Here is a 22,760-nt window from a genome sequence, read left to right as displayed (position 1 = left end):
ATGAAGTCCTCCCTCCAAAGGGGTGGAGGCTGATCAGCTGGGGCTGGGCACCGGGTCCTTCATGGGGCTAGGAGACTACAGCACACGAATCAAAGTGGCTCGGTGAGTCACATGGATTCAACCCCTCCCCTTGTGGCAGGTAAATCGCCCAATCATGTTCCAGCAAGCCAACTCATAGAGCCCCTATGTCTCAGAGTAGAACTGTGCTCCATAGAGTCCCCACAGCGGCTAAATGTCATAAGCAGATCGATGGGCCTCTGAGGGAGTTTGAACAGTCAACCTTTGGGTGCAAGGCTTGGCACTTAACCATTTATAGTCCCTACCGACTTCTAAATCAGTTGTGCTGGAGTTGGGAATTTGTCAATATTCATTTCCAGGAAATTTCATTTCCATGAAAGAGGTGGGGCAAAGGGAACCCATAGCAGCCAACCTGGCTTTGCACTCTGTTCTCTTATTTGGGCTCTTATCTCCATCCATCCCACCCTGCCTATCTCTCCAGGCCCACCAGCCCCCATGTGGTAACCACCTACTCCCTCAGGCTGTCGCCAGGGCCCGACCGCAGCCGTACCTGGATGTCCCGAGCTCTCTCATAGGACTGGTAGGCCACCTTCTCTTCCATGCTGGCCAGCTCCTGCTTCAGGTTGGTCATCTCGTTCTGGTGCAGTTCAGTGAGGTCATTCAGCTGCTCCTCCAGTCGCTCGTACCTGGCAGGATGGGAAGGTGACATTGGACCTGTCTCCCCATGCCTCGCCTCTGTTCCCAAGAACAGAATGCATGTTCATGCATTCTCTCAACAATGATTCAACCTACCCAATGTATCCAACCCTGTTCTAATCTTGGCAACAGCAACAACAGCAGCTATGACTGACATCGTACTTACTACCTGCAGGTACTGTGCAAAGCCATCATCCACGTGTCACATATGATCCCCACCACATGGTAGGCACCAGTGTCACCATCCCATTTTACAGAAGGGAAGACTGAAGCTGGAAGAGCGTAGGAACCTTGGATCCTATGGCTCATGAATGGAGGAGGCAGAGGCAGAATGACTCCAACTTGGGCTCTTTTGCCCTGTTGTTGTTGCTAGGTGCTGTTGAGCCAAGTACCACTCTTAGTGACCCTATGAACAAATGACCTGAACCCTGCACCATGCTGCGCCATCCTCAGACATCCTGACACACAAGAGCCCATTGCAGCAGTCACCACATCAATCCACCTGATTGAGGGTCATCATCTTCTTTGCTGACCCTCCATCCTTCCCAGCATCATGTCCTTCTCCAAGGAATAGCACCTCCTAGCAACATACTAGACGAGGCTAATTTCCATGGCAAGAAGGACACATGGAAGTAGAGGACATGACTCCTTTCCCAAAGCATAAAAGATGATTACATTATGTGGGAGGATTATAGGCGAACTCTCTCCTCAACAACCTTCTTCAGATATAGAGAGGAAATAGAAAAGAACTCAAAGAATATTGGCGAGGGCTACAGGAGAGACCCAGAGCAAAAAAGCAGGGGCTAGCAGAGGGAAGGGAGGGACCACAGAGTCTTGCTTGGCTCCAAGCTGACCTCAGGAATTTGAAGTGCAAGCTCAAATTTACCATAATACAAAGGTACACCTGGGACATAATGCAGGGTTTGTCCCAGGCCATCATAATAAAGCAGATCTCATATAGAAAGTAAATCACAGAGAGTCTGGAGTTTCCCAGTGCCTATCCAGGTTACATTTGCCCTATGCCCCACTTCTCCTGTGGTAGCCTTAGAAATGGAGACCAGGAAATTCCCAACCTAATGCAACTGGTCATAAAATACCATGGACTGCTAGGAAAACAAACAAGTTCATCTTGGAGAGGGTGAAGTCAGGCTGCTCCTTGGAGACAAGGATTCTGAAGCTCTGTCTGACATACTTTTGACATGTTTCAAGGCAGGATCAGTCCTTGGAGAGGGACATCATGCTTGGGAGGGTGGAGGGACAGCGCAGGAGAGGAAGACCCTCGATGAGATGGATTGACTCAGTGACTGGGATAATGGGGATGGGCATGTCGGAGACAATAAGGTTGGCAAGGGATAGAGGAGGGTGTAGGGCTGTTGTACATAGGGTCGCTATGAGTTGCAGATGACTCGATGGCACGTAACAACAACGACAACTGGTGTAATTGTTTTTTGTTTAAGCACTGAGCTATTGTCCAAAAGACTGGCTGTCTACTAAAATATGCATCAACATCAGCATAAGGAAAAAAGTCTGAAATAGGGTAAAAACTGCCAAAATGTGACGGAAAGAGAGACAAACTGAGCACGTGCTGTTGGAAAAATGGCGCCAGCAGAACTTCCAGAGGTAGGGTTGCCACAGGCCTTCAATTTGCAAAAAAGTTTAAAAAGCAGTATCTGCGAAGTTTGATGAAGCAAGGCATGCCTGTACATATTTACATACTTTGACTTTGTTTTTGACTGGATTCACTCCATCATCACAATTCTGAAGTGAGCATATGTACTATTTCACAGACAAAGAAACCAGATCTAGAGAGGCTACATTCAAGGTAAATGGTAAAAAGCACGGCTGGGATTCGAACCCACATCGCTGAACTCTGTCATACAGGGACACAGCGTGTGGGGATGGACCCTAGGGCCGTGGAGCTGGGGCAGCGCTCTCAGAGTGCCCGTAGGTGGGAGGGAGCTGGCCTTCCTGGTAGGGAGTGGCACTGCCAACATAAAGACAAGCGGTTGGAATCCCCCAGCTGCTCCGAAGGGAGAGAGAGGGGTAATCAACTCCTATGTGCTTTACAGCTTCTGAAAACCTGCTGGAAGGTCAGCTGTGAGTCGTTCTGACTCAGCAGCAAATAACAACTAGGTGGGAGGGAGGCCGTGGACCTGGTCCCTGTCTGGGTAGTTTTCCCCTCTATAGCTGGAATACATTGCACAGCGCTTCTCAGGAAGTTCAAAGCATCGCAAGGCAAGTAGGTCTCATTAACCATGCTTTCCATTTTCTAGCTGCCTGACAGATCTGGAGAAAGGCTCTTCAGGGTCTCCTCCTGGCCCTTCCCAGCAGCCCGGGGCCTGTCTTCTTCAGCCTCTATAATTCCCCCTGGCTGCAATGGTGCCCCTTTCTGGTGCACGAGGCCCCTGGCTGCAGTGCCCCCCAAGTCACGCACCTGTAGCGCTCCTCCTGCAGACACTGGGTCATGTAGGTATAGTCTCTCTGCAGCTGAGCCTTCAGATCCTCCATGGAGTCCTCCAGGTGCGACTGCCCCTCCTTGATCTCCCGCAACTCCTCCAGCAGAGTGTCCAGGTTCCCAGGCGGGCAGTACAGCGTGTTGGACTTAGGGCTCCCCAGCACGCCAGCCAGCCCCGCCCCGGAGTTGCTGCCCGCCCCGGCCGAGCTGGCGCTGGCGCTGGAACACTCATCGTCGCTGCCGTACTTGGGGCTGGACACCAGGGTGGCGCTGCCACTCAGCGCGCGGGCCGCCTCCTCGGGGGGCCCGTCCTCCAGAGGGTCCTTCAGGTGCGTGATGTTGTCCGCGCTGCCGAACTTGTTGCGGATGAGGCTGGCGAACTCCCGGGGCTTGGACACCACGGCGGTGTGTGTGGCCTGCGAGAGGCCCGAGAGGCTGCCCTTGACGCCCTCCACCACGCCGCCGCCGAAGCCGCTGATGCCCGCGCGCATGTTGGCGCCCACGTCCTTGAGGCCCTGCTGCATGTCTCGGAGGACGTCCTTGGGCTGCCGTGAGGGCCCATTCTGCTCGATCTCCTTCAGGCGCCTGCGGTAGTGCTCCAGCTTCTTGTGCAGCTGCGCAATGGTCTGCGCCGACTTCTGGTTCTTCTTTTCAAACACCTGCTTGATGCGCGACACCTGCTGCTTGTCTGCGTTGTTGGCCAGCTTCAGGTACTCGGCCACGTTGTCGTCGCGCGCCTCCTGCTCGATCTTAATCTGCTCTGTGATCTTCAGGATCTTCTGATGCAGGTGGTCGATGGCGGCCCTGGTCCGCTGGGGGTCTGGTGCCCCATCCGGCACGTCCAAGCTGATGGGGCCATCGCTGTCACCATGGCCGGGGCCACCAGGGAGGCTCAGGGCCACAAGGTCCCCCTTGTCGACCTAGTGAGGAAACATGGATAAATCAGTAAATGATAGGCAAAGGATTCTACTGTTCTCTCATATGTCCTGGGATTCCTCTGAACTAGGTCTCTGGACATGGCTTCTCTGCCTGTGAAAGGGGTATAAAACAAGTAGGATTCTTCATGAAAAAGAGTGCCAGAGGATAACAAGAGTATCCCGTACAGCTGGTGCCAGTCTGCTGGTTATAAAGGGCTCTCACTTTTGCTATCTACTCAACCCCCACAACATCTCAGAAATGCAGATCTGCTCCTCTTTGTTTTACAGATCTAAAAATTGGCCCAGAGAAGTCAAGCAAGTTGCTCAGGGATGCACAGCTTCAAAAGGACATAACTTCCCACGCAGAATGCCTGTTGCTCCCTCACACTGACTAAAACAGCTCTGAGGCCTCACAGTCACAGTGTTGATTTTTCAGTGCCAAGATAAAAAACTCTCTGAACTCACCTTCTTCCCCTTCCTCGTCCTGCCCTGACCAGACCTTTCTCAGAGCTGGCTGAAGCCTGTACCTGGGCATGATGTTCCCCCGTCCACCCCGCCCATCTTCACTGACACAGCCCTGCGAGTCAGCCATCTCTGCTGACCCCCCTCCTGGCCCCCGTTACCTTCCAATTCTCTGGAGTTGTCAGCAGCCTCCTCCGCTTCATGGAGATGGGAGCACTCAGCCCTGCCTGGACCTTCCGACCTGGGAGAGGTGGGCACCCCCACCTACCCGGCTGGCCAGGTGCCCAGCAAGTCAAGTCTGACACACAATTTGCAGGGCAAGCTCTGGGGACCCGAGGGAGCAAGCTGCCCAGCCAGTGGACCTTGTAGGAAAGAAATGACAGACCCCCTCTCCACAACAGCAGGCAGGCTTCTGGAGCACATCAGGGAGACACAAGCCACACAAAACTCAGAGCACCGGAGGTAGGAGAAGACTGAGAAAGAATGAGGGGAAAAGAGGAAAGAAAGGCTACTGAAGATAGGAAAAAGGGAAACACAGGCCAGATGAGAGCAGGCAGGTTGAGGCGGGGGCCTTTCTCCGGGGGCCAGCCTCCCCTCAGCCAGCAGGGAGGACCTCTCTGTCCACAGCTGAGCCCCTGGTGTCTTATCACCATGCAACAGCGGAAGCTGCAGGAAATGGCTCAACCCCATGTATTTTTACACCACAGCACACCCCAGAACAGCCGGGTCAGCTCATTCGTCCTTTATATGTATGGGGGGGCAGGGGCGGGGTGAGGTGTATGTGGGGGCAGGGGTTAAACACAAAGACAGTGGCCTGATCACATGTACCGGAACCGGAAACAGCCAGTGCCAATTAAAGGCAGAAGTTATCGGCTCTACTTCTGTGAGATGCAGGGTTATTGGAAAACGTGGAAATAATGTTGTTGTTGTGTACCGTCGAGTTGGAACCCAGCCATAGCTGACCCTCTGGTGGGTCTTCGGGGGCAGTTTATCGCAGGGGAAGATGGCCCCGCCACTGTGGCCTCCCCTGGGGGCTTTTTCAGGTCACAGTTCTGCTGGGGACGCCCTTCCTCATTCCCTCTCCAAGTCAGGACTTTCCTCATAACTGCTTTGGATATCCCCAAAGATTCCCTTGCCCTCCTACCCAGAGGTGCTCAACCTTCAAAACCCTGCTCCCCCCAAAATTCTTGACCTTTCACACCAAAAGAGCCACATCTATAGCCACCCCCCACCTCCAGTCATCTGCTCTGAGGTCTAAATGTCACACCAGACCAGTAAAACCCATGACTTCTAGTTGATTCCAACTCTCAGGGACCTTACAGGAGAGCATAGAACTATTGTAAGTCTTTACAGAAGCAGATTACCACGTTTTTTCCTCCCTACAATGAGTGCGAACCTCTGACCTTCTAGTCAGTAGCCAGGCACCTAACCATTGCTCCCTGTTTAGGACTGTAAGAGAGCAAACCTCCTGTGGTGGCTCCTCTCTGGCAGTCTGGCGTCTCTCCCTCCTCAATTTACAGAATTAGAGCTGGTTGTGAAATCCCATATCTGGGAAGAGAACAAACAGACCCTCCTGAAAAACGTTAGGAGTAATGTGACCAGGGCCTGATGTTGAGGTAGAGTGGCCTGTGGTTGAGGTGCTGGCCCCTTCTTGGCCCCTGCCTCCTCTGGCCCAAACTTTAGTGGGTAGTCCTACAGAAAGACCTAAATTCTTGCCCTAAATTCCAGGAGCCCAGGCTGCTTGGTGAGGGCAAGGTGCAATGCCTGCCGGCATGCAGGCCGGTCTCCAGTCACAGAGCAGCCTCGCTTGGCTCTCCTTCCAGGAGGACTCAGCTCCATGGGCCTCTGGGAAAATGGCCTCTCTTCTCCCTATCCTCTCCCCCTTGCATTGTTACTCTAATTACCCTGACAAAGGATAACAATCATCTAATAATAAGCTATAACAAATCGTCCTGTAAGAATTCATTTACAGCAGAATAACAATCCCATGAGGTCAGAAGCATTATTATCCCCATTTTACAGAAGAGGAAACAAAGGTCCACAAGTATTAAGTCACTTGACCTGGACTATAAAGCAGGAAGTGATAAAGACCTTGAATTTGAGCCCTGTTAGTAAAGCTTTCAAGGGACCTTTCCAGAGTACTGAAAAGCAATGATGTCATTCTAGAGATTGAGGTGCTCCTGATTCAGTCCATGGTCTTTGCAAGTACTTGCTATGCATCAGAGAGCTGGATAATGACTAAGGATGACAGAAGAATTGATGCCTTTGAGTTGTGGTGCTGCAGAAGAGTCTTGAACATACCATGGACTGCCAAGAAAACAAGTAGGTCTGTCTTGGAGAGAGTGAAACTAACTTTCCTTGGAGGATAGAATTTTGAAGCTCTGTTTCACATACTTTGAGTATGAGGCCAGGAGGAACTGGTCCTTGGAGAAGGACATCATGCTTGGAAGGGTGAAGGGACAGCACAGGAGAGGGAGACCCCTGATGAGATGGATTGATAAGGTAACTAGGGCAATGGGATTAGGTGTGTTGGAGTCAGTGAGACTGGCTCAGGACAGGGTAGGCTTCAGAGCTGTTGTACACAGGGTCGCAATAAGTCGCAGGGGACTTGATGACACATAAAAACAACAACAGGTTCTAACACTCAGTGCTGGCCTACCTTGGAGACCAGGAAGGTCCTAGAGTCTCTGAGAGCTCTCTGCCTTCGAGGGTCTCGCCCTGGAAGCCTGGTCTCTGGGATGTACAAGTCTAGTCAAGTGCTTCTCAACTCCTAAAACTGGGCTTTTACACCTCATGTGAGCAAGGAAAAGAAAGACACTCTTGCCCTCTGCCCTACTCTGCCTTCTCCATACCCAAGAGCAAATCCTTGGTGAGGTCCACAGCAAATAAAATCACCCCCAAAGGCTCACCAGTGCGCCATTCCCAGCTTTCTCCCAGTCCTAGCGATCGCCACAAAGACTTCACTCACCCACTCTTTCCGCAGCCCATTTGTGGGATGTGTGTGAGAGATAGCAACAAAGAGTGACGATGAGAGGGAGAAAGGTGAGGGGGAAAAAGAAGAATTGGTGGGGAGGGTGACCTGGGGGAGCAACTTGTGGGTGGGAGACAAGATCCCGTCTGTGGCTCTTATCCCCAAGACTGAAATATCTCAGCAGCCACTGACTGACACATGAATTAACTCCCGCAGCCAGTTCACCAGAGAGGTGGGAGGAGGAGGAGAAAGACTGAGTGACCCACTGAAGGAGATTATGATGCAGACAGGGCAGGCCTCTGCTTCCAGACCAGAGTCTATCCCCCAAGTATTTTGGGGATCTTTTCTCCCTGGCCTCTTCCTCAGGCCCCACAGTGTGCTGCTCCCCCTTTACCACTCGGCTGCTCTCTCACTGTGGGGAGACTTGCCTCCTCAGCCCCAGCTAGGCCTGAGGGATCCCTATCATTGAGGACAGGGTGACCTCACTCTGGTTCAGCCCCCATATTTTTCTCCTTCAGCTCTGTCCTTCCCCCCACACACAGATTGACTAAACCTAGGAAAGGTTGTTTTGGGGTTCTGGAGAACAAGGAACACTACATGCTGACAGGAAATACCAGAAACTTCCTCCTCTCTACACGCCCTCTCTCTCCAGTTTTCGAGGCCTAGCTCCCTCCTTGGAGGGAACTCTAACTCTCCCAGAACCCAGGCCCCTGTCTGAGGAGGTGGGAGATGCAGGTCTTCTGGCCCCACCTTCCTTCTCCCTGTTACACACCCAGGGCAGCAGTGGTAGGAACAGGGTGACTGAGGGAAACAGAGACAGGCAGGAATAGCGATGTCTTAGCAAAGAAAGGAAAATCAGAGGGAGGAGCAAGGGAAGAAAGATGAGGGGACACTGTTCTTCTGTCTCCCTGGGAACAGCTGGTGGATTCAAACCGATGACCTTTTGATTAGCAGCCAAATACACAAGCCACTACACTAGCAGGGCTCCTTTCCAGGACATACAGCCGGGACTCAGAAACAAGTGAAGAGAGTAATGGGACAAGATCACTGTGACAGGTGGAGGACCTGGTACAGGTCAGGGGCCTCTCATCGGCCAGCCTGGGCTGTGTGACCTGTGACTCAGCGGGTACAAGAGGGCACATGGGACTCACCCCAGTATCATTTCAATAAAGCAGAAAATCTCCCTCACTCAGGCCATTTCCTCCAGTCCTGGGGCCGAGCAACTCAAAAGAGGGGTCTCACTCAGCTCCTAGTCAGGACAGGGACTCTCCCAGGGCTGCCCACGAGACCACCACACACACTGGGTCACTCAGCTGCCACGGAGCCTCACGGGACCCACACAGCCCAGCTCTGCCCCTTCAGCTGCCAGCACCACATCAGGAGGTGACCCCCAGGCTGATGGCCTCTCACCCTGCTTTCCTGGTTTAACAGTACATAGGCTGGGCTAGTCCTTAGAAGTTGAGAATTGTGGTGGGAGGCCCACGGTCCTTCCTTAGTTCCCATCATTCATGCCAGGCAATTACGGTGTTCAGCAAATGAGACCCGGGTCATTGACCTGGCTCTAAAACAAGACCAAGTTCCAGACGTGCTTGATGAATGGAGAGTGAGCCACAGCTGGGCGCCCTATTCACTGTCAGGCCCAACATCCCCTCTCCCTGCTCCAGGGAAGCCTGTCTGTGCCCCCACACACCTTGAGGGCACCCCTCCCTGGCCCCACAGCAAAACAGACTCGCCCCTCATCCAGCCACGCAAGCGACAGCTGGATTAGGCACCCTGCCAGATTACAGGAGCTGCGGGGTCAGGGTTCCCAGACGGTGGCCCTGCAAGGACTCCCACGTCTCCCATCCTGAGTTCAGTGTCCTCATGTTCACCAGTCCTGCACCCAGAAAGCCTGCCCTCCTTCTTGCACCTCAGCCCGGCACCCACATCCCTGAGGCCTGGGGAGGCCCCCAGCAGACACCATCCAGGCAGAATGTGGCAAGTGTAAGTGAAGGGTATTTTTAGAGTTGAATATATACACTCTCACTCCACCTCCCAGGCGATGAACCTTTCAAATGGACTTGAAGGCTATACAGACCATGAAATGTGAATAGCAGTCCTATAGATTCAGCAACTGCATAAAAGCAGTCTTACGATGGGCCATACAGTGACCACTTGGAAGAAGGGGTGCGTGTGCCACACCTAGGCTTTCAGGTCTGCAGAGACTGTGACCTGAGACCCCCTCACCCTGGGGTCAGGAGGCCCCCGCCCAGATCCCCAAAGCTGGGTTCTCTTGAGGGTCACCAGAGGCAGGCAGATGCTGAAGAAGCCAACTTCCCTCTCAGCCATCTGCTCAGAGGCCTGGAAAGCCAACAGCATGGAGATTCTTTGATTGAAAAGGAAGGAAGGAAGAAAGGAAGGGAGGGAGGGAGGAAGAAAGACAAAAAGCAAGAGTGAAAAGGAGAAAAAAATTTTTAAAAGGACAGGGCAGTCCTATCACCAGGGACATCCGGGCTTTCAGGGTCCACCCCCCTGACTCTGCCTTGTCTGTGGGGCTTGTCAAGTCCATTGCCAGAGTGTGACAGCCCACCACAGCTGAGGTAGCCCAGGGGGGCTGTCAGGACGAGGTGACTCAGCAGAGGTGCTTCCATCTGCTAACTTCTAGCCCTGTGACCCTGAGCCAAGAGCCCTTCCTGGCATGCAAAACATCCAGATTCTCTACTAGTTCTAGGTAGACAACTAGGTGGGGAAAGACAAGCCAGGACCAGGAAGGAGAAGAAAACCCAGCTAAAATAATCCATTCCCTGAGAGGTAATTCAACAGTCCTTGACCTGATTGTGAAGCTGGGGGGGAGGGAGCCTGCCCTGTCCCACACCAGCCGGACATTCCAGCCAGAGTGGGCGGAATAATTACCCTCAAGTCTGGGCTCTGCCCTCAGCCCCCAGTTAGCTGACATGGCGCTGGTGGGTCGCTGCCTCCTCCTGGTGGAGCGGGTCAGGGGCAGCCTAACGGTGCACCATCACAGCTGCCCCGAGCTCTCCCCAGTGGGTAAAGGGACACAGCGGGAGCACAAGCCCACCTAGGGTTCTACTGGTGCCCGGGAGCCTAAGCAGCTTTTCTCCAGAGGGCGGAGAGGCGAATGCTTAGATGCTTAATGGGGTATGTGTGGGGCAGCATGGGGCGACGTCAGCCCCCACAGCAAGGCCCCAGTCACCACGCAGAGGATTAGAGGCTCCCGGCTTTCCCCTCAATGCCCATTCCCTCAAGGCATAACACGCTCAGCAGCTTTACAAGGAATTTCACTGTCACAAAGTCCCTCGTGGTGCAAACTGTTCATGCTGGCCCCCAAATTGGAGGATTGAGTCCAGCCAGCAGCAAGGTCTGGTATTTTGCTTTTAAAAAAATTAATAAAAAAATATATATATATCTCAAGAGCTCTCTGGGTGCACAGTTCCAGTGAGACACACACCACACACGGGGTCACCGTAAGTTGGAGTCAGCTTGTTAAAGCAATTGAAATAAAAGGATTTCTGGTGAAATCTATAGATTTCACCTATAGATGAGGGAATTCACTCCCTCCCTCCTTCCCTCCCACTCATCCACCTACCAACCGTTTCACACAGCCCTTTCTGAGTTCAAAGAACAATGCAGCTGGCACCTGCCACCCTAACATCCCAGGGTCCTGCAGCCAGTGAGTCTCCCTCCATCCTGACTTCAAGCGCTGTTTCTCTTCCTGGAGGGACACTGCTCATCCAAGGCTTCTGGGACCTTCTGTTATGTCCAGCCCTTGGGTTCTGGTGCACACCATCCTCAGCTGAGGACAATGCCTTTTTGTCCACACTAATATCCCACTCTCTCCTCTCTTCACACCCACAAACCTCAGGCTGAGTACTGGTGCGTGCACCCCACCTTGAGCCCCCTTAGTCCTCCATCCTCCGATGCTCCAAGGGCTTCAAACACCCCAACTCCTGGTCTTTCCCACTGTCCACCTGGGGTCACTGTCCAGGGTCCCCCTGTGCACAAGGACTTGAACTCTTGCACTCCTTGTCCCTGCCATGTCTCTGATGACAGACACAACCACAGCCTCAGATCATCTTTTCCATTTAGTTTCACGTCAGCTTCTCTGGCTGCATTCTGAGTGGCACATGGCCACTGTTTTCTGGAGATGTCTTTATTCTCATTCACTCCACCCAGGACCCGGGACCCTCTCTGTACTTCTTGTCCTGACTGCCCAGGGCTGGGAGCCCCTAGTGTAAACCCTTCTCTCCTTCCAGCTTCACAGAGCTCTGCTATGGGAGAGGAAAGGGGTTCCCCCTCTGAGAGACCAATGGGGGAGTGAGCACAGCCCACCTGGCAAACTCCAGAAATGGCTTTCTCCTCATTCCATGCCCCCACCATGGGTGCATGACCTCCCACCCTCCTAGTAAACATCTCTCCTTTCACCCACTGCAGGCCTCACCTGTAGGGGTGCCATTTCCAAGAGCCGGGCCGGTGAAGGGGTCCCAGAGGCTCTGAGGCTCCAGCTTTCCGAGGACTGAGCCAGGGCCCCGGGGTCATAGTCCCTGGGCAGCACTGGGCTGGCCACAGACAGCCGGGGTCTACGAGCAGGTGTACCTGAGCTCCCAATCTCCAGGGCCGCCATCTCCAGTCTGAGGCCCAGCCCAGGGATTAGGGGCGATTGCTCCAGGAGATTTCCTCCCTCCCTCCTTCCCCCAGGGCACCTCGGCTGTGCCTTCCCATCTGGCAGGAGACCATGGAGACGACAGACAGAGCGTGTACAGTGGGCATGAGGATGCCCAGATGTGGCAGGCAGCTCTGCCAGCCCCCGGGGGGTACTTCCACCTGACAGCAATGGGGACATGAGCTCCTGCATCGTTCACCTCCCCAAGGTGGAAGCTCTGTCCTCCCCACTACCATGCCATCTATGACTAGAAATGCTTCTCATAGACTGAAGCCCCTCTCAGCGAGGCTCAGCCCTGCTGCAGCCTCTGAGTGGAGTGGGCATCCTAGCCAGAGCCCTGGTTCAGAGGGCAGCTCTCCAAAGCCATGAAGCCTGGAAGGGTCCTTGATGGATCCGAACAAGCCAGCTCGGCCTGAGGTCCTCTCCACTCTCCCTGCTGTTCTGCCGTCTAACCCCTCAACCCCCACCGCTCATCAGCCTCCTCTCTACTTCAGCTTTAACGTCTGCAGAAATCCACCAGCAGCCAGCTTCACCAGCCTCCTCACAGCATGAGCTCTGCTCTGGCCACCTCCAGGGCCACTTCTCTAGTTTCTGCCCCTCATTTCCCTGCTCTTCCTGCCCCTCGGCACTGCCCAGGCCAAACACCCAGGAGGTAATGCAAAGGCAAACTCACAGCCGGCTCTTCCTCCTTGGTCTTCATTTTGGCCGACTCAGCAGGAAGTTCTGAGCGTGGCCAGCAGAGGGGGTCAGATGTCCACAGATGGGGAGAGCGAGCAGTGAGAACAGTGAGGGCAGCCCGCAGAGTCGGGCCTGCTGGCGTCCTCTAATGGCAGTTGCCCCGGGCAGGGCTACTGCCCAACAAGGACTCGGGTTCTTCACCGGCTAGAGCCTAGAAAGGGACTTGGGGGGTTTAAATACAGGAACCCACGTAGGCCCTCCCAGACGGGGCGGGCCCAAGCTCCAGAAGGTGGGAAGAGATAAGAAAGGTCCAGTACTATATCTGAGGTTCCAAAGCTGAGGCCTATAGCCAAAATCTCTAAAAACAGGAGTCCCCACACCCTGGGCTCACAGAAACCTCACAAATATTTGTGCTGGCCAATGACTTGAGGTTTGTGAGGTCAGTGGCCCAGCCAAGCATACCACACAAGCCCCTGGCTCTGGGGCCTGTGCGGATCTGTGAGGTGAGGGGTCACCTCCAGTAGTTTCAATGATCTCCTCTTTCTATTTTTTTATCTTCTGCCATTTGCACATGAGGAGAAAAGTTCTGACAATCTGCTTCCATAAAGACAGTAGCCTTTAAAACCCTCTAGCGTGCTTCTCTCCTGGAACACACAGGGCTGTCATGGGACAGGAATGGAGAGGTAGCACAAGACAACAGTTCATGCTGCAGAATGGTTAGTCATAAACAGGACTTACTGCCTCCACTAAACTACAAGGAGGCAGGAGATCACCAGATCTCACGCATGCATGGGTCCTTCATCAGAGGCTGACCCTGGATGTGGATGTTTGTAGAATGACATCAACTGATCCGTCTCACAGGGTCACATCAGACCCCAGTCCAGCCATGGCTCTTCTATTCTGGTAGGTATCTTGGTCCTCTCACACTTCTCTGCCACTTCCCTTCCAATTCCACCAAGTAAATAATATCGTTAACTTCTCTTTACAAGTGAAAGGAAAGAAGATAAGGAGGCACTAACAGCAGCAGCAGCAGGAGGATTAAAGAAGGGGCGCTGCACAAATGGGCTAGCTTGCCTGGCTGCCCAGAATCACAAAGACTGAAGAGCATCAGAAAGGATGAGAGGCCACGCTGTACCATCCAGACGACACTGAGAGCACCAAGCTCCAGAGAGACATCTCTCATCTCCCTGCTGAGCGGTATCAGCTCCACTCCAGGGACAACTTAACCGCATCTCAATACTAAGCAACAGAGAAGGGTGGGGGAGCTTAGGGGCAAACCAGCAATGTGCTGACAGAAGAGGAACAAATAGGAACTCAGGGACGCCTGCCAGGCAAGCTGGTAGGAGACAGACCCATTTCCCTCTGTGCTTCTGTTCTTGTATTTGGACGAAAGTGATGTCTCAAATCTGCCAAGGATGCAGTGTTTCCTGTTATAAGGGTGGGGAGCTGGGAGGCTGAGGCACTGTGGCATGGTGGGAAACCAATGCCCTGGGTCTAAGTCATCATTCTATCATTTATTTGTTATGAGATCTTGGTGAAGTCATCAGAGGCTTGGCGATTTCAGCCTCCATCCCCACAAAACAAGCAAGCCCCTGACCTACCAGTGAGCCCCCTACCAATGAATGTGTCTGACAGGAAGACATGCTGGCTTAAGGCTCCCTGGGCACTGGCTAAGGTTTTCAGTGGCAAAGCAGAGAGCCTGGCTGTTTGAAAACCTGGTATAACTCCCCCTCTGACCTCTTATTAGCTTACAACCTGGGTAGGCCCTGCAACTCTGAGGCTACACAGGCTTCTTCACAAATGCAAGAAGAGGCAGCTGCTACTAACTAGGCCTTGATGGACAGGCCTGAGAGGAGGAGACCTGTGAATAAGCTGAGCCTTTGCAGCCAAGCCTCAGTTTTCCTCACTGCAAAATGGGACTGATGAAAATTTTCCCCACAGGCTTTAAAGAGACAATCAGAACCATCAAGCCAGCTGCCATTAAGGCGGTTCTTATAGTGGCTCCATGTGTGCAGAAAAGAACCATTTACAAGGCTGTGACTTTTCAAGAGCACATCACCAGGCCTTTCTTCCTAAGTGCTTCCAGTTGGGTTTGAACTATTAACCTTTTGGGGAGGGGTTAGATTAAGTCTATACATTATTTGGGGGAACTTTACATCTTTATGATATTGTAACAACATCAAGTGCCATCAACTCAGAATCAACTCATAGTGGACTCTCTTGGGGTTTTCAGAGGCAGTAAATCTCATGGGAGATTAACCGTCTTTCCCCTCGAAGCAGCTGGTGAATTCAAACCATGTGCCTTTGGATTGGCAGGGCAGCTTCTTACCATTAGGCTACCAGAGCTCCTTTTTTTTAAATATATATATATTTTTTAAATTATTTTTGTGTGCATGTACCGTCAAATCAGATCTGACTGGTACAGGAGGAGATTGTCCCTCCTTCCCCGGCAGAGCATCTGGTGGATTCGAACCGTGCACCTCTGGGATTGTAGTTGCAGCTTCTTGCCACTAGGCCACCAGAGCTCCCCTTACCAGAGCTCCCCTCAGAGCTCCTTTTGAAGACATTGAATATTACCTTATGAAACAGTCAAGTGGTGCCACTTTGTTTCATAACTATATGCAGTACTCAGGGCCTCCCTCAAGGCAGCTAGGATAAAACGGGGATGTGAGTGCCAATGCCTGGCCCACAGAGGGTTTTACTTCAGCAGTGGACTAGACCTGACACTCCCTCTCACAACGCACACAGACCACACCAAATTAGACTGCTTTAGGCAGCATCACAAATCTGATAGTACCTGGGACAGGGAAAGCCAGAAAAGTAGCCGCCAGATGGAGCAAAGTTGAGACAGTGGCAGGAAGGCACGGTGTCTGCTGCCAGAGACCCAGAGCAACAGGGTGGGGAAGGACAGGCACTACAAAGCAATGATTCTTTTGCAAAGAAAAGGGGCTGCTGGCTAAATGCCAGCCCTGCATATGGCCTCCTAAGTCCTGTCCACCCCTGACACCCTGCTGCCTCCTCCCTGGCCTGGCTGGAGCAGGGAGGTCACAGTCGATTCACAGGACCAGACAGCTGAGTATGAGCTTTGATTTTCCACACGGATTCTGAGTCCAGGGCAGCAGATGGGCTCTGGCCATCCTGCAAGGGAGGCTGGGAGGATGGCCAGGTCCACTCCCAGGGCTACGCTCAGCAGCCCCTGCACGTTTCAGCCCTCTATTTTACTGAGTTCCCTCCAGTTTCATTTCCCCCTCTACATCCTTCCTGTTTGTTTCTCTTTCCTTAACTGTTAAACCAGACCCTTTTCTTCTTTAGCATTCTTTGTTATTTTGTTATGGATGAAATGATGCTCCTCGAAAATGCATGTTGTAAATCTTAACCTCCTGTGGTTGCAAATGTCATCTTATCTGGGTCCTCTGTGTTATAATGACGAAGGCTTTTGGGGGCAGGGTCACTTTTGAGATATAAGAGAAGGAAGTACAAGGTAGCAGGGGAGCAGATACCACATGGAGATTGAGGAGCTGAGGAGGAGGGGATGAATAAGAACACAAACCTTCTCCCAGAGCCCAGATGGGAAGCGCTCTCCTAACAGCTAGAAACCTGGATTCACACTTCTAGCCTCTTTTTTTAAAAAAAATTATTAGTTTTAATGAAAATGTACAGAGACTGGATTTCCATTCATTCATTTTTGCACTTTTCTCCCTGCTCACCCCTCCCCTCCAGTTCACTTTTCTCTTTGAAAAGTAAAAGAAAAATTCTTTCATTGTTATACAATCCCTCCTCCCAGGTCCACTCCACTATACAGCCTTCGTTCTAGACTCCTGTCATGACAATAATACCTAATCACGTATCTCTTTTAAACAGTTCTCTCCCTCATCTGGTTCAATGCAATATACATTATTTATTCCCTCTTTTCTTAAGTTACCTCCCACCCCAATGTCAGTCCAGTTTTACAACAGTGGCACCCTGCAGTATTTGTCCTTTTGTGACTGAGATATTTCACTCAGCATAATGTCCTCCAGGGTCACCCATTTTGAATAATATTTCATGAGTTCCTTGTTTTTCAATGCAGCATAGTATTCCATTGTGTGAATATACCACAGTTTCTCTATCCATTCCTTTGTTGATGGGCATTTGGGTTGTTTCCAACTCTTTCCTATTGTGAACAAAACAGCAATAAACATGGGTGTGCATATATCCGCTTGGGTGGCTGTTACAGTTTTTTTAGGATCTAATCCCAGTAGTGGAATTGCTGGGTCAAATGGTATTTCTATTTGCAACTTTTTGAGAAAGCACCATACAGCCTTCCATAGTGGTTGCACCATTTTACACTGCCACCAACAGTGAATAAGGGTTCCAGTCTCTCCACAATCTCGCCAGCATTTGATGTTTGTTGCTCTGTTAAATTTTGCTGTTCTTACTAGGGTGAGATGATATCTCATAGTTGTTTTGATTTGCATCTCTCTGAGAACTAGGCATTTTGAATATTTTTTCATGTGTTTATTTGCCATCTGAACGTCTTCTTTGGTGAAGTGTCCATTTCTTGTGCCCATTTTTCAATTGGGTTGTTTACCTTTATCTTGTTGTGGTGTTCAAGTATTCTATAAATTCTAGACATAAGTCCCTTATCAGACATGTCATTAACAAATACTTTTTCCCAGTCTGTGGCTTCCCTTTTTTACCCTGTTGGAGAAGCTTTTGGATGTGCATAGGGATCTGATTCTGAGAAGGTCCGATTCATCTATTTGATCCTCTCCTGGTTGTACGACTTCTAGCCTCCTAAAGTAAGAAACTAAGTTTCAGTTTGCTGAAGCCATCTAAGCATAGTCTTTCGGCCATCACAGCACCAAGAAACAAAGGGGCCCTGGTGGTGTAGCTGATAGGGAGCTGCACTTCTAACCCTCTCCAGTGGTTCAAATCCATCAGCCACCCTGTGGGAGGAAGATGGGCAAACTCCCCCCAGGCCATGTCCAGCCTCAGCTTGGGTTGGTTCTGACTCAAGGCAGTGAGGTTTTTGACACTCAGGCACTCTTCAAGCATTACATTTTCTCCTTCCAGTTCCTTAGCCTTCAGCCCACACATCCCCCTCTTTTAAAAAAAAACCACAAAATTCCTTACTTGTAGTTTTTTCTTATTAAAAAGAAAAAGTATAAACCACACCTTTGGAAGGGTGGGAAACTCAAGAAGTCACAGGCTTTAGGAGCAAAGAACAACGCTGAAAAGCAGCTAAGTTTAGAAACTTAGAATACAAAGTGAGGCTAAAAAAAAAGAGTCAGGCCCCAAATGTGCTAAGAAAATCTCCCAGATAGGTTGCCTCCCTGAAGGCTCCTCTAACCCAAGCCCCTTGGGAATTGGGTTTGCAGAGAACGGTCAGTCGTCAGCAATCACTCCCCCAAATCTCATTTCCAGACCCAGTCAGAAGGTGCATCGTCTTCAAAACTCAAACTACTGAACAGCCCTGTTGTCTGAGAAATGCAGGAGAAAAGCTAATACTCTTTACTGAGACTCGAACTACTAAGGTGGGCATGCTCCCAGAAGCATGTGGGAGTGGGGAAGACACAATCCTATGAGCTGGAAAAGACAGAAAGCCAGGGTTGAAGGTGGGGGGGAGCTATGGAGCAGCCCCCAGGTGCATACCCTGCCGGAACTGCCACCAGGGGGGACAGTGCATCTCCACACTTCCCACTGCCTGGTCCTTTGCTGACCTAATACCATACACACTCCTCTTTAGGGAGGTGCAAGCAATTAACATGATAGCTACTAACAAAAACATTGGTATCCACCTAGAGGCACCTCAGAAGAAAGGCCTGGCGGTCCACTTCTGCAAACATCATCCACTGAGTCTTAGTTATCTAGCGTTGCCCTAACAGGAAGGGGGTCTGGTGGCTTAGTCTATGAGGAGTTGAGTCACTAATTCAAAGGCTGCACCTCTCTCTAGCAGTTCAAATCTGCCAGGGCTCCGAGAAAGAGGAACAATCTCCTCCCAATGTGATTTAGAGCTCTGGAAACTGGTTGGAAGGTCAGGAGTGAGTCAGCTCCCATTCCAGGAAAATAAGGGGAGGGAGCGACAACAGAAATACCACAAGTGGACAGCCTTGACACACAGAAATGCATTCTCTTAGTTTAGGAAGCTAGAAGTTCAAAGTCAAGGTGCTAGCTCCAGAGAAAGGCCCTCTCTGTGTCAGTTCTGGAGGAAAGTCCTTGTTTTCCTTCAGAAGCTGTAGGTCTGGCGTTCCTTGGAGATTTCTATGTGTCTTGGCCTGCCCAGGCATCAGGGAGCTTCTCAGAACAGGCATCTGAGTCCAAAAGGATGCATTCCACTCCTGGCAGCTGTTCTCTGGTGGTCCTGAAGTCCCCATCCCTCACCCCACCTTTCTTCCTTTCTGTCTCATGTGAGAGAAAAGATACTAGATGCCACACCTCAGGGAAACCTCTTACATCATGCTTTGCATTCTACCCCTAGTCCTTTTACAACTACTTGGTTTATCAGATCATGGGTAAGATCACTACATCACTTGCACCTTACATCATTGCGTATGTGTATATTTGGTGAATGTTTGGGGAACATGATTCAACAACACACGGACAAACTCTGCAGAGCACAATTCTACTCTGACACACATAGGGTCATTACAAATGACGGTCAACTCCATGGCTACTCATTTGGGCACGGAGAACCACCCACCTCGGTCCCCACTATTGTTATCAGCTGTCAGCTGGTCCGTTCTGACACATGGAGATCCTACGTGTGCAGAGAAGGGTTGTCCGGCAGGGCCTCAAACTTGTGCCCTTTCAGAAGCAGACTGTCAGCCCTTTCTTTTTAGAGTATCTGGGTGGGTTTGAACCTCTAATTTTTTGGCTAGTAGATGGAAGTTTAATCATTTGCTCCACCCAGGGACTGTCGCTTTAGGCAAAATGAAATCTGTGCTGGACAGATAGAAAAGTCCATTCGTTTTACAGCTCTCATAAGCACCCCTAGGAAAGGCCCAGGTGAACCAGAGAGGAAGCAGCATCTCCTTTTCAGGCAACGTGTGGTTGTGAGGTGCCATCAGACACTCACGTTACAGGGCAGAACTGCCCCACAGGGCTTCCCAGGCTGTGATCTCTACGGGTGTGAATCACCAGACCTTCCTTCCACAGAGCAGCTAGGTGGGTTCAAACCACCAACCTTTCAGTTAAATCACTAGGGCTCCTTATAGGGCCTCCATATTTCACTCCATTTGCCTAGCATCATTGACAATGAAGGAGCCTTCCACAACACAATGGGGAAGCACCCAGGTGCTAACCAGGAAGGTCAGCAGTTCAAAGCCATGAGCCACTCCATGGTTCAAAGACGTGGCAGGCGGATTCCACAGAGATTTACAGCTGTCGAGACCTCGTGGGACATATCTCCTCTGTCTACCAGCATCATTGGAAGTTGGAATTGACTTGACGGCAACGGGTTATATTTAGTAGAACACATTCTTTCTAAAAACAGAAGATGGAAACACAATCCTTGCGGGGTCCTGTTTACTCAGAGCTCAGAGTTTACCAGGAGCTGATGTGATTCGATGAGAAGTGCACACGAGAGCCTCCATAAATGAGCGTGCTGTTTAACTGACTGTTAGAAGCCAGCAAGGTTTTCAGAGGGACATGACCAGCACCTCCTGGGGGGCATGCCCACAATGCCACGGAGCCCCCTGAGGATGTGGCAGCCAGGCACAAGGCCGGCCAAGATGTGGGTCTGAAGCTGCCTTCTCCTGCAGGCAAGAAACCTTATATAATGAAGTTAACATTACAGAGCACTTGCCTTTCCAGAGCAGGGTTCACCTTTCCAGCCCCACAAAGGAGGCCTCCGGGTCACAGTATCACCTAGGATCTGATTTAGCGTTTGCAGCACACGCTGAATTATTCACAAGCCATGGATACTGACCCAGCTCTAGGGTCCTGAGGGTGGGGGATTCTTCAACATGAAGAGAAGGGCGTGCAGTGAAAACTCCCCCACAGACAGACCTGGGGGAGGCCAAATGGCACAAAAGAAGCAGAGGGTATCAGAGTCAGTCTCAGAGGGACATGGGAAATGGACCAGGAAGCCAAGAGCACCCAGACAAGCTGCTTGCAATATGCCCAACACCTGTCACCGGAGAGAGAAGGAAATGGGAAAGGGCTATTGTTCCAGGAACTGTGCTCATTAACCCCAGCTCCGCACTTCACCTCGGGACACCCTGCACCCCCCAGGAGCCCAAAACGAATGCAGTAGGGTGTGTGCATTTACCTCTGCTTCTGTTTCAGAGCCCTCTGCCCCTTGGGGCCTAACTAGAGAAAGCCTGAACTGTGCCTATGAAAAGAAAGAAGAGGCAGAAGCAGTGATCAAGTTCCCGACGATACGGTATTTCCATTGCCTCATTGGGCAGCAGGGGGACCAGGGTCATGTTTCGTATCTCAGGGATGTGGCGGATCCAGAGAGGAATTTGCTCAGTGGCTCAGGAGACCTGCACCAGCTCCTGTGACCCGTGCCCACATGGCCGGCTCCGGCTCCTCGCCGTCTGGAATCCATCTGTAGGGCCCCGCTGGCTGCTGACTGTTATCGGCGCTGGTCTGGGCGGCTGACACTTGAACCTTCAGCACACCGTCCTTTCAGACAGCACTGGAGCATGGCCAAGGGGCTTGGGGCTGAAGTGGACAGTGCTGGTGACTGGCTCTCACCAACATGTGCTCTGCCTCCAGGGCCACAGAGAGCCAGAGGGGTCTCCGACAAGCTTCTGGTCTAAACTTAGAGATAAGGGTGGCAACTAACTTGTTAGTTGCTGTTGCCGTCAAGTAGAGTACAACTCATAGCGACCCTATGAAAATGGATCTGAACCCCGTCCTATCCTGTGCCATCTTCACACTTCCTGACATACTAGAGCTCATTGCATTAGTCACCGTGTCAGTCCACCTGGCCAAGGGTCTTCCTCTCCTTCGCCAACCCCTCACCCTTCCAAGCATCATGCCCCTCCCCAAGGAAGAGCTTCTCCTCGCAACATGCCTGAAATAAGTGAGGTGAAGCCTCATCATTTTTGCCTCCAAAGAGCACTCTGCTTGCACCCTCACTAAGACATATCTGTTTGTTCTCCTGGCAACTTGTTATGTGCCACCAAGTTAAGTATGATTCATAGCGACCCTATTAACAACAGATCTGAATCCTGTCCTATACTGTGCTGTCCTCATAATTTCTGACATACGTGAACCCACTGGTACAGTCACTGTGTCAATCCATCCAACTGAGGGTCTTCCCTTCTTTCACTAACCCCCCATCTTCCCAAGCATGATGTCCCTCTCCAAGGAATAGCCTCTTCTAGCAACACGCTCAAAGTATATGAGATGAAGCTTTGTCATCTTTGCCTCCAAGGAGCACTCCAGTTGCACCTTCTTTCTCTAAGGCATACATGTTTGCTCTTTTGGCAGTCTGTGGGCTAATTCAGTGCTTTTCTCCAACTCCCCAGATCAAAGGCATCAATTCTTCTTCTGTCATCCTTATTCATTCCCCAGCTCTCAGATGTATAGCAAGTGATTAAAAAGAGCATGGCCTGAATCAAGATCACCTCAGTCTTCAAACTGACACCACTGCTCCTCAGGAATCTGGAGTGATCCCTGTCTGCAGTGCTAACTTAGAAGTTATCAAACTTCAAACCTTGTGCCTCAAGGAATTCTATTCTCTCGGGAGCCAGAGCCCTGGTAGTGGTGGAGTAGGTTAACTGTTGGGCTGCTAACCCAAAGGTCAACAGTTTGAAACCACCAGCTTCTCCGAGAAAAAGATGGGGCAGTCTCCTCCCATTAAGACTTAGAGCTGTTTTCTTGTGGAGGTCCTGTAGGATTCTACAAACTTTTGTTATGAGATCCTTGTCTGAGATGTTATTGCCAAGTACTTTTCCCCAGACAGTAGAT

The 22,760-nt window shown here is 51.3% G+C and overlaps 1 protein-coding gene across 1 annotated transcript in view; it reads right to left on the bottom strand.

Moving 5' to 3' along the window:
* TMCC2 (transmembrane and coiled-coil domain family 2) overlaps positions 1-22,760 on the bottom strand; it is a 66,523-nt gene that overhangs the window by 818 nt on the left and 42,945 nt on the right. The window contains exons 3-4 of the mRNA XM_006887913.1: positions 3,149-4,089; positions 569-704 (exon numbers count right to left, since the gene is read on the bottom strand). Of these exons, the coding sequence (XP_006887975.1) occupies positions 569-704; positions 3,149-4,089 (1,077 nt within the window). The remainder of the gene's footprint in view (positions 1-568; positions 705-3,148; positions 4,090-22,760) is intronic.

Source organism: Elephantulus edwardii, unplaced genomic scaffold, assembly GCF_000299155.1.
Source record: "Elephantulus edwardii isolate Elephantulus edwardi_28Jun2011 unplaced genomic scaffold, EleEdw1.0 scaffold00063, whole genome shotgun sequence".
Classification (NCBI taxonomy): domain Eukaryota; kingdom Metazoa; phylum Chordata; class Mammalia; order Macroscelidea; family Macroscelididae; genus Elephantulus; species Elephantulus edwardii.
Note: the sequence above shows the minus strand (reverse complement) of the source record. Positions and strands in the feature narration are given on the sequence as shown.